Source organism: Rhineura floridana, chromosome 3 (genome assembly GCF_030035675.1).
Source record: "Rhineura floridana isolate rRhiFlo1 chromosome 3, rRhiFlo1.hap2, whole genome shotgun sequence".
NCBI lineage: Eukaryota > Metazoa > Chordata > Lepidosauria > Squamata > Rhineuridae > Rhineura > Rhineura floridana.
The window spans coordinates 38,904,064-38,917,995 of NC_084482.1; the positions used below are offsets into that span (position 1 = coordinate 38,904,064).

The following is a 13,932-nucleotide window of genomic DNA, read 5'->3' on the forward strand; positions in this document are numbered from 1 at the left end:
TTAAGTCCATCACAAAATGCTCTAGCTGCCCTGGCTCCTGCTGGGAGGAAGGGCGGGATATAAATCAAAGAATAAATAAATAAATAAAATAGCCCACTTATCCAGTGAGTAGACACCCAAGTATTCACAAAGTGGGTAAAAAGATAGGCATGATCCAGTGAACATAGATGCTAGTGGGGTCTCAGCAAGCAACGATTCACTAGGAAAGAGATCTTTGTGGTGGAATAACTCAGTGAAAATGTTGGCCCAATGTGCAGAAGCTGTGAAAAATGCAAATTTCGTGTTATTGATAATTAGAAAAGGGACTGAAAATATAACCATACAAATCCAAGGCGTGATCTTACTTTGAATATTGTGTACAGTTCGTGTCTAAGTATCGTCATCGGTGTCCTCAAAAAAGATACTGTAGCATTGGAAAAGGTTCGGAAAAGAGCAAAGTGATCATGTGGTTGGAACCAGGCCCGCCCTTAGCATGTGTGGGACCCGGGGCAAAAGCATAGTTGCCCCCCACACACATTCTTTCAATGTAACAGAGACAGCTATGAACAGCTTACAAAACAGTATCATTTTAAGACCACTCCTGGGAAGCAAAAAGCCGACTGTGGTGCAAATTCAGAAGCGTGACCTACAAATTCCCAAGGAGCGCAAAATGGTGGAAGACATTCACCCCAGTTAGCCCCGGCCTGGAGGGGGGAGGCGGCGACAACAAATGCTATCTATCCCTTGAAGGAATGAAGCTGCCCGGTGGTTTTTTATTTGCTTAAGAACTAGCCACAGGCCTGGGAGAGCGAGAAAAGCAGTCTACCCTTCAAGAAGAGGCCCGGATGGGCTCCCATTACCCCTCTTATTAATGCCCCTTTGCAACGGCAAATGCCAATGCAACCTCTGTGGCTTTATGAGGTTATTCTCACTAAGGAAAGGGGAGGAATGGTTGGCTAAGAATAAACACATGTCTTATCTCTTCCACTGGTTGCTGGTTTCTGCGAATCGTATTGCTTTTACTGTCAGTGCTTCTCACTCTATATACGCAGATCGCCAAGCGCGGGGGCACCCAAAGCGCGGGGCCGGGGGCAACTGCCCCGCTTCCCAGTGCCATGGGGCGGTACTGGCTGGAACAACTCCCCTGTGACAAAAGGTTACAGCTTTGGGGGCTTTTTAGTTTAGAGAAAAGGCAGGTAAGAGGAGACGTGATAGAGGTGTATAAAATTATGCATATGGTGTGGAAAAAGTAGATAGAGAGAGGTTTTCTCTCTCATAAAGTAGAAACCAAGGTCAACTAATGAAGCTGTATATTGGAAGATTCAGGACAGACAAAAGAAAATATTTTGTTATTTCTTTCACTTACTTTATGCTGCTTTTCAGACATTCAAGATGGTTTAGAATTACATACTAAAGCAAGCAAATGTTACAAAAGCCAGTGTGGTGTATTAGTTAGGGTGTTTCTAAATTCTAATCCCCACTTGGCAATGAAGCCCATTGGATGACCCTGGGCCTGTCACTATCTCAGCTTAACCTTCTTGACAGGGTTGTTGTGAAGATAATACAAGAGGGAGGACCATGTATGCCAAGTGTGGGAAGACTTTAGGCTTGTTGAATCTACATTATTTTGTTACTAGAACCCTGAGATCCACCAACCAGTGCCTAGTGCAAAAGACATAAACTTAGAATTAAAGTACATTGAGCCCAGGAATTTGAGAACTGATCAGGCCTAGCCATATAGTTAGTTTAAAAGAACAGGGTGCCTTTAAGGACATTCTGAGCCTAGGACCTGAAATCACAGCCCTTTCACACAAAAGTCCACTCCTGGTTAGCTTTCTTCATTTCATCATTCTAATTCAGGTGGAAAAAGTCATGTTGTTGCCATTGTTGATCAATTGGGACCCAGAAACCCCTACTGATCTACCACAAATCACCCAGAGATCTACCAGTAAATGCTGATCTACTGTCTGCCCATCCCTGATGTATGCCACCCAGAGCTCCTTGGAGGAAGGGTGAGATAAAAATAAAAGAGCAGACTTGTTTCATGACATTGGTGGTCTGCCTGAGAAGCTCATGGCATAAGCTCCTTGGCCCCGACTTCCAGCATGCACATAATGAAACATAATAAACATGAGAGCTTGACGCTTCTTTGTTTTGAAGGATTCTTAAAAATGAAATCAGAGATGTCCAGGAATCTGAAACCTGTGTACACAGTTCTGCAAACAGAAAATTGCTGGTGCCTTTGTGAAGTCTGCCAAATCCTTCCTGATTCAGTTGGTATCTCCTACTTGGTCCTTCTGTTGATAATAAACTGATTTTACAAAGTGACTTTTAGAACTGCACCATGTGTGGTTCTGAGGCCCGATTGAAGGTCCATTGAACTGTTTTTTTAAAATCACTGTTTCATGACAGTCGTTGAGGGGGACGAAGGGGGCCCCCTGGTGAACCATAATCCCCAGATTCCCAGGTTGTTGTTTTTCAGAGTAGGTTTCTAGCATTTGTAGAACCTGAGATATGAGGCAAAATGTGGAGGTGCTATTCTCCTCACTTGGTTTGTGAGAAACTACTTGTTCCTACCTTTCAGTGTTGTGTTAACCAATGAATGAAGTTATAGTAGTGATTGATATTTAGGGATGCAGATCTAGCTAATTAGACAGAAGGCTAGAGTAGACCACACCCATAGTCTAAAGACTCTTGTTTTGCTTTTAAGCCTTTTTCTGGTCCTTGTTGATGGAGAAATGATTGCTGCCCCATTGAAAATAATTCAGGTATCAAGGATTTTAGTGTACCTGTGCTTGGGGAGTAGCGTGTCAAGTAAAAAAAGTAGCAGCAAAGACACGAGTTCATGAACTTTCTAACTTGGGTCTTATTTCATACAAAAAAGGGGGGTTCCAAGTTAGTCAATATTTTTGAAAATGACTCTGTTAATGCCAATGTCCATCATTATTATACCTATGTTGGAGGGGGCAAGACTGTGGCTGAGATAGTATATTATGCCAGGCCTGCAATGTTGCCCGCTCTTATACCCGTTTTGCTGAAGGGGGAGGTAGTGCATGGCAACCCTGAGGCGTAGTCCAGTGTTGTTAGCCTTGTGTTTTTGGCTTTCTTCTGGGGAAATGCAGTTGGCAGGGGGCCATGAGGTTGACTGTAGCAGCAGTGCAATGAATTAAGGGCTGGAAGAGGTGAAGGAGCCAGAGGAAGAACTCTGGATTCTGGCATTAAGTAGGAAAGTGATGTCTGGATACCATGTCCACCTGTAGATGGAATGGTGGTCCTGGAATACAGGTTTTGCAGAGGCTAGGTTTATCCAGGCCTTGACACTGCTCTGTCACCAGATGTACCAGAAATGATAGACCTGTTTCTCTGATGCTATTATAGTCATGCGTATTCATATTATATTCATTTATTTGGAGAATTTGCTTTGCCTCTATCCCCAGAAATATTCTTGCAGATCTCCATGCATTGTTTGTTCATCTCTCCAGATCCATCGAAGACAGGGTTGTCTTTGTATCAGGCAATATTTTGTGGCATTGCCTAGTAGCAAGGGGAAACAGATGGCAGCAGTGGTTTCTATTGGACAAAAGAAGGCTGTGTTTTTCAAGAGTCATCCCTTGATCTTTAAATATATTGAGGTTACTAACTCTGAATTTAGCTGCTTTGTGTTATATTGATCTCTGCATCTTCAGCGTGAGCCTCAGCAGGCTTAGAATTTATGACACTTCATTAAAGGCATTTTTTTTGCAGTGATTACCCCCCCCCCTTAAAAAAAGAGATTGATTGATACAAGTTGTCCATAGAAGTAAAAAGGAAGAAAGAGAATATATTTTAGGGAAAATGAGGAATCCTGAATATCAGGGGTGGGGGGAAGAATGTGATAAATTGTGGTGGGAAGGAAAAAATGTTTTTCACATGGATTTTAAAGAGAAAAAGATTTAAAGTGATTGTGAAACCTTAGTTTGCTGTCACCACTTAGTTTGAAATTCAGATGTGTTAGATTAGAACTAGTATTTTCAATATAATTTACAGGAAAAAATCACAGGCAATTGAAATGACCAAAACTATAGAAATGCAAATTTTAGTGATCTAGGGCAGGAACTGGTCATTTCTTTGGGCAATGTATGGGACACAGTGTGGGTGAACGTGACACAGTGTGTCCTTAATAGTGCACATTGAAGTTGTTTATTTATTTATTCCATAGATTTTCTCTCCTCCTGTTATAAAGTCCACACGTATGTTATTTTGCTGCATATTAACGGAGAAATACGTTTCTGCATTGGAAATATGTTGTAAGCTGAAAAATTCATGTCTCTTTCTTTTCTTAGAGTTTGTAATTTCCCTCAATTATGGGCAATAATGATCTTGCAGTTCCTAGCCTTTTCTGGATATGTTCTCAACAAGGAGACAGCTGCAGCACTAGGGGGACTGAAGAAGACCTGCCCTGGGAGTGAGTATCTGAGCATCTGGGTACTTGCTCCTCTGGGTTGCTGTCTTTTGAGACAGCTGAAGTCCCTGCTAAGTGCTGCAAGGACTGGGACCCCCTACCTGACCCTTGCTCCAGAGAGAGGCTGCAGTTAATCTTGCAGCCTCTTCCATCAGCTCCTGGCTGGGTCAGGAGGCATAAAAGCCCAGCTGCCCTTGGGTGGTGGGGACTGTCACCGGTGGGGTCTCCCCTTGGGGAGTCCTGAGGGCTAGGGCGTTTCTTTCTTTCTTTCTTTCTTTCTTTCTTTCTTTCTTTCTTTCTTTCTTTCTTTCTTTCTTTCTTTCTTTCTTTCTTTCTTTCTTTCTTTCTTTCTTTCTTTCTTTCTTTCCCTAACCAATCTGGAGGAGATTGGTAGTAGGGAGGGTGTATGGCTCATGTTCCTGTGCAGGGTGAGAGCCTGTGCAGTGAACTGAATTATAGGAGAAAGTTGCCAGGTGCCTTCAGAGTGAGAGTCTGTAACTGGCAGAAGGCTGACCTTCCTTGGGTGTGAGACAGAGGGGAAGTAGATGTGCTCTATGTGAAAAATATTGAGTTGGTCTGACTGTTCCCAATTCTCTCAGAGGCCTACTGGTATAATTGGCTCAGGTAGGTTTTGTTGGTGGGCTTTTGTTGGGTCCATATCAGGTATTTAGGAGGAGTCTTAGTAAGGAGGGACATGAGTGATGCTACCCCAATTTCACTGATCACGGGTAGAGGGAAGTATAGCCATGGGGAGGTGAATTACCATAGAAGATGAGGGCAAGGCTATCTATGCCTTGTTCCTCCCTCCCACTCCACAGGAGTTGTTGTGGTCAACAGGACTTCCATCTCTGTCACCAGGAAACCACTCTGTGTTGGAGCTGGCTGTGAGGGCCTGCACCTGGTGTTGGGCCAAGGAGACAGGAAACTAGGGTTGCTGCTGGTGTACTGTTTCTCTATAACATCTGAATCTGGAGACGCCATGCAAGCCCTGGACTGCTGCCTGGACTCTGTGGTAGGCTAGATGAGGGCCAATAAACTGAGTCTGAATCCAAGCAAGACGGAGGCGCTATGGGTTGGTGGTTCCCGAGTTCAGATAATTGGTCAGTTGCCTGCTTTGGATGGGGTTTTACTCTCTCTGAAAGAGCAGGTCCGTAGTCTGGAGGTGCTTCTGGATCCATCTTTGTTGCTAGAGGCCCAGGTGACCTCAGTGGCTAGGAGTGCCTTTTACCAGCTTCGGCTGGTAAGACAACTGCAGCCGTTTCTGGACCGGGATAGCCTGACCACTGTTGTCCATGCACTGGTAACCTCCAGGCTGGATTACTGTAATGTGCTGATTTGTGGGCTGCACTTGAGGTTGGTCCGGAAGCTGCAGCTGGTGCAAAATGTGGCGGCGAAACTGCTCACTGTGGCAGGGTATCGCCAGCATGTCACTCCGTTGCTGAAAGAACTGTACTGGCTGCCCATTGGCTACCGGGCCAAGTTCAAGGTTTGAGTTTTGGTTTACAAAGCCCTATACAGCTTGGGACCAGGATACCTGAAAGACCATCTTATCCCTTATATACCCAGTCGATCACTGCGTTCTGCAGGTGAGGGCCTCCTGCAGATACCATCTTATAGGAGGTCTGCACAACATAGGAAACGGACCTTTAGTGTGGCGGCACATACCCTTTGGAATTCCCTCCTCTTAAATATTAGACAGGCACCATCTCTCTTTCCGGCACCTGTTGAATTCCTTCCTTTCCACAAGCCTTTTAAGTTGAGACCTTATCCCAGTCTGCGTCTGTGTTGGAATTGCTTTTTAATATGTTTGTAAACCTTTTTTTAAAAAACAATGTTTTTAACCTTTTTTTAAAGATGTCTTCAAAGCTTTTTAAAAAAATGTTTTTAGAGATGTTTTGTTTTAATGTATTTTAAAGTCTGTTTTTATGAAGTTTTAAAGTGTTCTTAGCGCTTTTTGTGCCTCCCTGGGCTCCTGCTGGGAGGAAGGGAGGGATATAAATTAAATAATAAATAAATAAGGTCATAGATATGATGAGTGGCAATTTTCATGATCACAGGAGCCAACTGAGGGAGGGCTGTTGGGTAACAGATAGGACAACCTCGGCACAATATTTATTTGTTTGTCAGGTTTGTATAGTAAATGCTGCTGAGCATTCTCAAGAGCAACTGAGCATGCTCAGAAGCAGCAACTGAAGCCCTGTGACCTTTTCTTGTCCACAGTTGGATTCACATTTCTCTGCACTATAGAAAATGTGTACAAGATTAAATAAGGCAACAGAGGATCAGGGACTGTTTAATGTGTTATTATGTGTTGTATTACTTAATACCTAGGGTATTCTGAGAGGCTGAAAATTTTGCTGCTCTGACCAACAGAAAATGCTACCAGACAAATAAACATTTTCTGATGCTATATCCATCATAATCTATGGTTAAGATTGCCAGTGTGATTGTATACCCAAGAAAGGCTATGCTGTGAATCACCTTTCATTATTCCCTTAGTGTGCAGATATTGAACATCTGATGTTTTCTTATCTAAATACCTATTCAGCAAAGTGCCTTAACTACATCTGTAGAGACCGAATCCATTTTCTAACCTATTATCTTTGTGCTTAAATAATCATCCTTCCTCCAGTCTTTCTTCCTTGAGAGCTGAGATTGCCCTCTACATTTTGCAGGCTGCAGTACTTGCAACAATGTTTACTTATTGATTCTCTGCTCCTTCTAAACTGTGTGCCATACGGTCTTTCTGATTTCCTGCTTAGGAAAGTACAATATATGCTGCAGGTTGCTCCTTCTCTTTCAAGCAGAAAGGTTGATGGGAAAGAGAGCAACGTGTGACAGTTTGAGGAAGGAGAGATACCTGCATAAACTGATGATTTCAGGTCCACTAAAGACAGTCTATATAAAAATACTCTCTATACTTGGCTAAAATGCCTGCTTGGGGACCAGTAGGGAGATGGAGAAATTCAATTTTATTTGCAATTTAATAAGAGACTACCTAATTTGCTCTTTTCAAACCAATATGTGAACTGAAACACAGATGTCCAAAATTTACACTTCTCCAAATTGTGTGTAAAAATGCATATATTAGTGAAAATATACAAAAATGCATAATATTAGGGAAAATTGCTTTCAAAAATGTATATATTAGTCAAAACTGCATGCAAACATGTGTTTATTCAGAGAAATTCAAACTAAATTCCTGCTGAATTTTCATGAGGATTTTTTTTTTAAAAAAGCAAATTGCAGTAAAAAGCAAAAAAAAATCAGTAAATTGCCAAAATGTGGAGAAGTAAATTTAAGCTTAGAAAAATGAGAAACCAAAATTGACACATCTGTCCATCCTTAGGGGCTAGAGCAGCCTTTGCCAACCAGTGTGCCTCCAGATGTTGTTGGACCACAACTCCCATCAGCCTCTGCCAGCATTGCCAATGGTCAGGAAAGATGGGAATTGTGGTCCAACCACATCTGGAGGCCCACTGGTTGGCAAAGGCTGGGCTAGAGTCTCATATTTGAATCTGTATTCTGCTCCAGTGAGGGTGGCTAACTCTTGGTCTATAGGCCTAATCTGGCCCCGCCAATGATTTTTCAAGCCCTCTCCCCGACCCCCAATAACTTGGTGGGGTTTTTGTCTTTACAACCCACTCTCTTTGCATGTGAAATGCAGCCAAAAAGAAGTCAGTTGAGAACCGCATGTAAGCAGCATGACTGGCAGTCTTTCCTTTACTTTCCCCAAGTAGCAGCAGCAGCATCAATGCTGAATGAAGCATCTCTCCTCTTCTCTACCAGCTGCCATTACTGAGAGCATATTGGAGTGTTCCAGAAACAAGAAGGAGAACCCTAATCTGCCCCACTGTTTCCTGGAGCAGATCAGAGCTCTCCTTCCTGTTTCCAGAATGCTCTAATCTGCTCTGGTGGTTTTCAGTGCCCATACCATCACTGCTTCTGCCTGTGCCTCAGGGGTTCACAGGAAGGTAATGCTTTGGAGGACTAACAAAAAAGGCATCAAGCAAGGGACGAACTTGCAAATATGATCCAACGCTTCTGCCTTTTTTAGGGGATGGTCAAGTATAATATTTTGCTTAATGGCCAACATGAATAATACAGAATGTTGTAGTAGGTGCTGTAAAAGGGAAACAATTTAACTCTCCATTCTGTGTCCATGCAAGTTTTTCATTGGAACATACTCTCTCCCCTGTTAATTTGGGTGCAGCTAACAGCTAGAAAAAATTTGGAGCCTTTCTAAATCTTGGTAAGGATCTCTGTTTGTGTGTGTGTGTGTGTGAGAGTGAGAGAGTGAGAGAGTGAGAGAGTGAGAAGTCACCGTAAAGAGGTGTTGTAATAATGAACTAATTAATTTCCTTTCATTTTATTATGAATATTTTTAAAAAGTCCAAAAAGGCTTAAGTAAATCTATATAGGGAAAAGTATTCTATTTATGTATTCCTTTGATTTTTCACTACAATGAAATTCATTTTACTTCATTATGATACTGTTGGATATTAAGGCCATGTATCTGAGTGTGCTCTGATGTGAGCGTGGGGTGGCCACACTCACTCTTGGGGTCACACCCACCACTGACATGCAGCTGCCGGAGGGATTGCAACTGGGCAATGTGGCCCTTGGGCCAAAAATAGGTGATAATAGGAGTTCAGATAATTGGTCAGGTGTCTGCTTTGGATGGGGTCATATTCCCTCTAAAAGAGCAGGTTCGTAGTCTGGGGATGCTCTTGGATCCATGTTTGTTGCTAGAGGCCCAAGTGACTTCACTGACTAGGAGTGCCTTTCACCAGCTTCAGCTGTTAAGACAGCTGCAGCCATTTCTGGACCGGGTTAGCCTGACCACTGTTGTCCATGCACTGGTAACCTCCAGGCTGGATTACTGTAATGCTTTCTATGTGGGGTTGCCCCTGAGATTGGTCTGGAAGCTGCAGCTAGTGCAAAATGTGGCAGCGCAACTGCTCACTGCGGCAGGGTGTCACCAACATGTCACCCCACTGATGAAAGAATTGCAGTGGCTGCCCATTAGCTACCGGGCTAAGTTCAGGGTTTGGATTGCCCTATACAGCTTGTGGCCAGGATACCAGATAGATCATCTTACCCCTTATATACTCAGTTGATCACTACGCTCTCCAGGTGAGAGCCTCCTGCAGATACCATCTTATCAGAAGGTACGTTCCGCACAACATAGGAAGCGGACCTTTAGTGTAGTGGCACCTACCCTGTGGGATTCCCTCCCCTTAGACATCAGGCAGACACCATCTCTGTTATCTTTTCAGTGCCTACTGAAGACCTTCCTCTTTCAGCAAGCCTTTTAAGTAGAGACCTTTTTCCAGTCTGCATCTGTTAGAATTACTTTTTAGGATGTTTTTGAAGCTTTTTTTAAAAAGATGTTTTGTTTTAATATATTTAAAGTCAGTTTTTATGATGTTTTAGAGTACTTTTAGTGTTTCTGTTTGCCCCCCTGGGCTTCCTGTGGGACGAAGGGCGGGAAAGATAGAAAGGAAGAACTTCATGAAGGATAGGTCTACCAACTGCTATTTGCTGTGGCAGCTACATAGAACTTCCATGTTCAAGAGGCAAGATACCTCTGGATACCCGGTAATGGGACCTGACAACAAGGGCATGCTCGTGCCTTTGTTGCCTTGCTTGTTGGGCTGGAAGCATTGGACAGGCCATTGTTAGAGAGAATGCTAGACTAATTCAGCAAGGCTCCTCTTATGTTCTTAGTGACCTCCAAACATAATGCAGCGACGGCTCAGTCAAAATTTAATAGCTGGGTAGTTTCTGCCTATACCAGCACTTAGAAAGAGTATGTTCATTTTGGGAATGAAATGCCTCTTCTGCGGTGACAAAGAAAAAAGCATATGTCATCGCTGCTTACGCCAAGCTTTTCCAAAGCATAGTATAGAGGCAGGGCTTTAAGGAGATGTTGGATGGTTGAGAATTAAGGAAGACTGAGCAGCAGACAAGGCCCAGGAGCTGAGTTGGATTGGAGGAAAGAACAAAGGAAGAGGTGGTCTGGCCATGAACAACTGAGGAGGTCAGAAGCCTAATAGGAGCTTGAAGGAGTTAGGTGTTCCCAGTTACATGCATCACAATTCTCTGTGGTTGCTATAATGTTTGGAAAACCCTTTCCGTGTGCTTTGACCTAAGTTGAAGTCTCTACACATCACTGACAATTAGGCCAAAGTACATAGTTAGCTGCTCTTATACACTACAGGTGTTACATGGGGCTCTGTTCTACTATGTACAAGTGATATTTAGAGCCCAGGGACATGGGTGAAATCGGGCCATGGGGAAGGGCCGCATCTCAATGCTAGAGCACATGTTTTGCATGCAGAAGGTCCCGGTTTGATCCTGACCCTGGCATCTCCAGGTAGAGTTGAGAAAGGCTCCTGTTTCAATCTCTGGAGAGCAGCTGCCAGTCAGTGTACACAGTACTGAGTTAGATAGACCAATGGTCTGACTCAGTATAAGGCAGCTTCCTGTATTCCTAAAGGGGCTGTAAATTTGATCTGAGCAGTGTGGTGGGGGAAAGGGGCCTCAAGCCTTTTCTGCAGACCATTTTCCTAATCGAAACCACTTCTTTATAGAAGCTTGTCTACTTTGCGTGGTATTTTTCTTTTAGGACGTAAACATTCCTAAGCATGTTTTTAAATATATCCTCAAACTCCTTTCCCAGCCATGGGGGAAAAGGTATACTTTTCCGTGCTGGGGAAAAATTAGATGGGAGTCAACTTTAATTAGGAATATAGCATCCCTCCAGCAGTGCTCTGATAAAGTTTGCAGCCTCTACCAAGTTTTGTTTAATTTGACCCTTAGAGACCTCCACACTGTGGCTATTCCATTTGAATCAGCCCTGCCGGGTAGAGACAGACAACTCGCCCTTTGCATAAGTTACCCCAAATGGTAATTTATTTTAGCATTTAAAATGTGCCCTGGATTTAAGTTTTGATTTGTGTGTCAGTCATCAATCCAGTGACTCCCCCTTCCAGAAAAGCCATTTCTATTCAAGAAGGATGTTTGGGATTGGCATAGCCTTCTGTGTGAGTGTGCATGTGGGCTTAAATCCTCTCTCTTACTTCTCTGCTCCAAATCCTGTCTGTCCGTCCCCCCCCCCCGTGGCTTTCCATCCACAGGGTTTTAATGTGTAGTTCTCCTATTTCTGTGAAACGCAATTAACATATTCTTCCATGGGCCCTGTTTACTGGAGCTGCCCAGATCTTTTTGGTCCCTGTTAAAATATTTTACTAACAATGATTGCTCCTGTACTGACTTTTGGAAGAGTTAGAAGGATGGATTGGGCAGGGGGATGTAAAATAAATGTTTAGAGTTGCCACTCTTCAGATTTTAGCTGCCTCAGCCGAGTCTCTAGAAATCTATCAGGGGAGAGGTATAACTTCATCTTGTCTCTTCCACATAGGCATGTAACTGCACATACATGAACACTAAAGCAACATGTAGTGGTAGTAACGTTCATTTTGAAGTACTGATGATACTGAATGGTCAAGTTTGTCTCTAGCATATATTTAACAGAAGAACAAACGTGCTTAAAACCAGTTCAAGGCAGAGTTATAGCACAGTAAATGAATACAGCACACAGCAATCCGAGAGGAGCCTTGAGCCTCAGGCAGTGGTTTTTCAGGATGAAAAAATTGGGTGCGATAAATACACAAGAGTCTTTGTATTTTCATCTGTGAAATGTTGGAGAGTGTGTGATAATTTACCACTTGGCAGGTCAACCTGTCCCCTTCTCTACCCCCACCCCCCACCCAAACGTTTCACCCAGCACATGAACTGTGAGGATCCACTGGGGAATCCTGAGTAACGTTTCACAGCAAAGAGGACAGACATTCAAAAATCCATGCGCTTATGCAGTCTTGGGTGGTGCAAGAGGATTAAACTGGGATTTCTATCCTGTTCATTTGTTTTAAAACATCTCCCTCTTCTGTCCAGCGTTGCTGCTGACTATGAAAGAAGCAGAAGTAATTGATTGGCTTCAGAAAGCTAATCCTTAATTTTGTTTCTCTCTGTCTTGAAGCCCAGTGAATCAAGACCATGGGAAAGGCTACAAAAGGTGGAACAAAGCTAGTCAGCTCTCATTGGGGCAGGGGTGGGGGAGAGAGGGCCTACTAGGTCCTTAATATTCAGATCTACCTCTAGATTCCCAGATGGCGAAACATTTAATTATGGATTGTTGGTTTCCCCCCCTTTCCCCATTCTTTCCCAGAACTGGTCTGGAATGAAGTGCCAATTCAAGCTGTTGCGCATGGCTGTTGCCTTGATCTGTAGTAAGTATCCTCATATGTTTGATATAGAACGATGCCTGGGTTGTCGCTTTTAAAATTTGCATTAGTGCCCCTCATTAGCAAAATGTTATTTTGCATCCCACACAAAAAAATCTAAGATTATTTTGGATCCCATACATAATATTGGGTCCCATCAACAACCAGTAGGGCTATTTTCAAGCATTCCCCTAATAGTTTTATTCATGTTTTGGACACATTGACTCTCCTGAGAAATATGTTAAATAAAATAAATTAAAATGGTGCGTTAACTTATTCTATTGGTGTGAAATGTTGGTCTTGCCTTCTTTCTGCCTCATCCAAGGAGAAAGAATGACAGTATGTGGATGCTAGAGAGTTGTCTGTTTTCTATTTTGGGAGAAGAATCTTAAGAGCTTAAGAGCCCTGCTGATCAGGCCAGTGGCCCATCTAGTCCAGCTTCCTGTCCTCCCAGTGGCCAACCAGATGCCTATAGGGAGTCTGCAAGCAGGACTGGAGTGCAATAGCACTCGCGATTAGCTATCATTTGTGTTGATGCATTGGAAAGTATAATCTTGTTTGTAGTATATTAGCAATTGCTCACTTTGGTTCTGACTCTGCAAGGACAAAGCACACATCTGGTTCTCACAGCCTTGTGCTTCTTGGGACAAAAGAAGCACTATGAGCAAGATGGAGCTCTCCCCCCAAACTGCATTCCTATGTCGAGTGCTCCTCCTTGCCCTCCGTAACATGTAGTTAAACTTTCCTAGTGCCATGACATCCTCACTTCGTGAAGTTGTCGGCAAGGAAACATACAGCATGATGACCTGTCACAGCATAAGGTATGCATAATTGCATATAATGGAAGGGAAACATGCAAGATGGTTGTGTCGTTTTTGGTAGCACCCCCATTGTTGTTGTTAGATTTATTACCCACCCTTCACCAGAAGGTCCCAGGGCAGATCACAACAATATAAAATATAACATTATTGCACATAGTGCTAATTCTGCCTGGTTCACACTGAACCTCCAAAGAACGTGGAGGTGATCCAGGCTTATTAATTTAATTATCTATTACATTTCTATCCTGCCCTTTTCCCCAAAGGAGCCCTAGGGCAGCAAACAAGAATGCAGTAAAACAATACAATTGAGAATAAAAGAAAAACATTTTTAAAACAAGCCAAAGACATTTATTTATTTTAAAAAAGATAGTCAGTGTGACTTCCTGTTTCTGCTCTCTTCCAG

General features: G+C 43.1%; 1 protein-coding gene across 6 annotated transcripts in view; it reads left to right on the forward strand.

The window, feature by feature from the left end:
* Positions 1-13,932, forward strand: part of RHBDL3 (rhomboid like 3) — a 196,510-nt gene that overhangs the window by 173,483 nt on the left and 9,095 nt on the right. For all 6 annotated transcript variants that reach the window (XM_061615375.1, XM_061615378.1, XM_061615377.1 and 3 more), the window contains one exon: positions 12,654-12,714. In XM_061615375.1, coding sequence (XP_061471359.1) covers positions 12,654-12,714 — 61 coding nt within the window. The remainder of the gene's footprint in view (positions 1-12,653; positions 12,715-13,932) is intronic.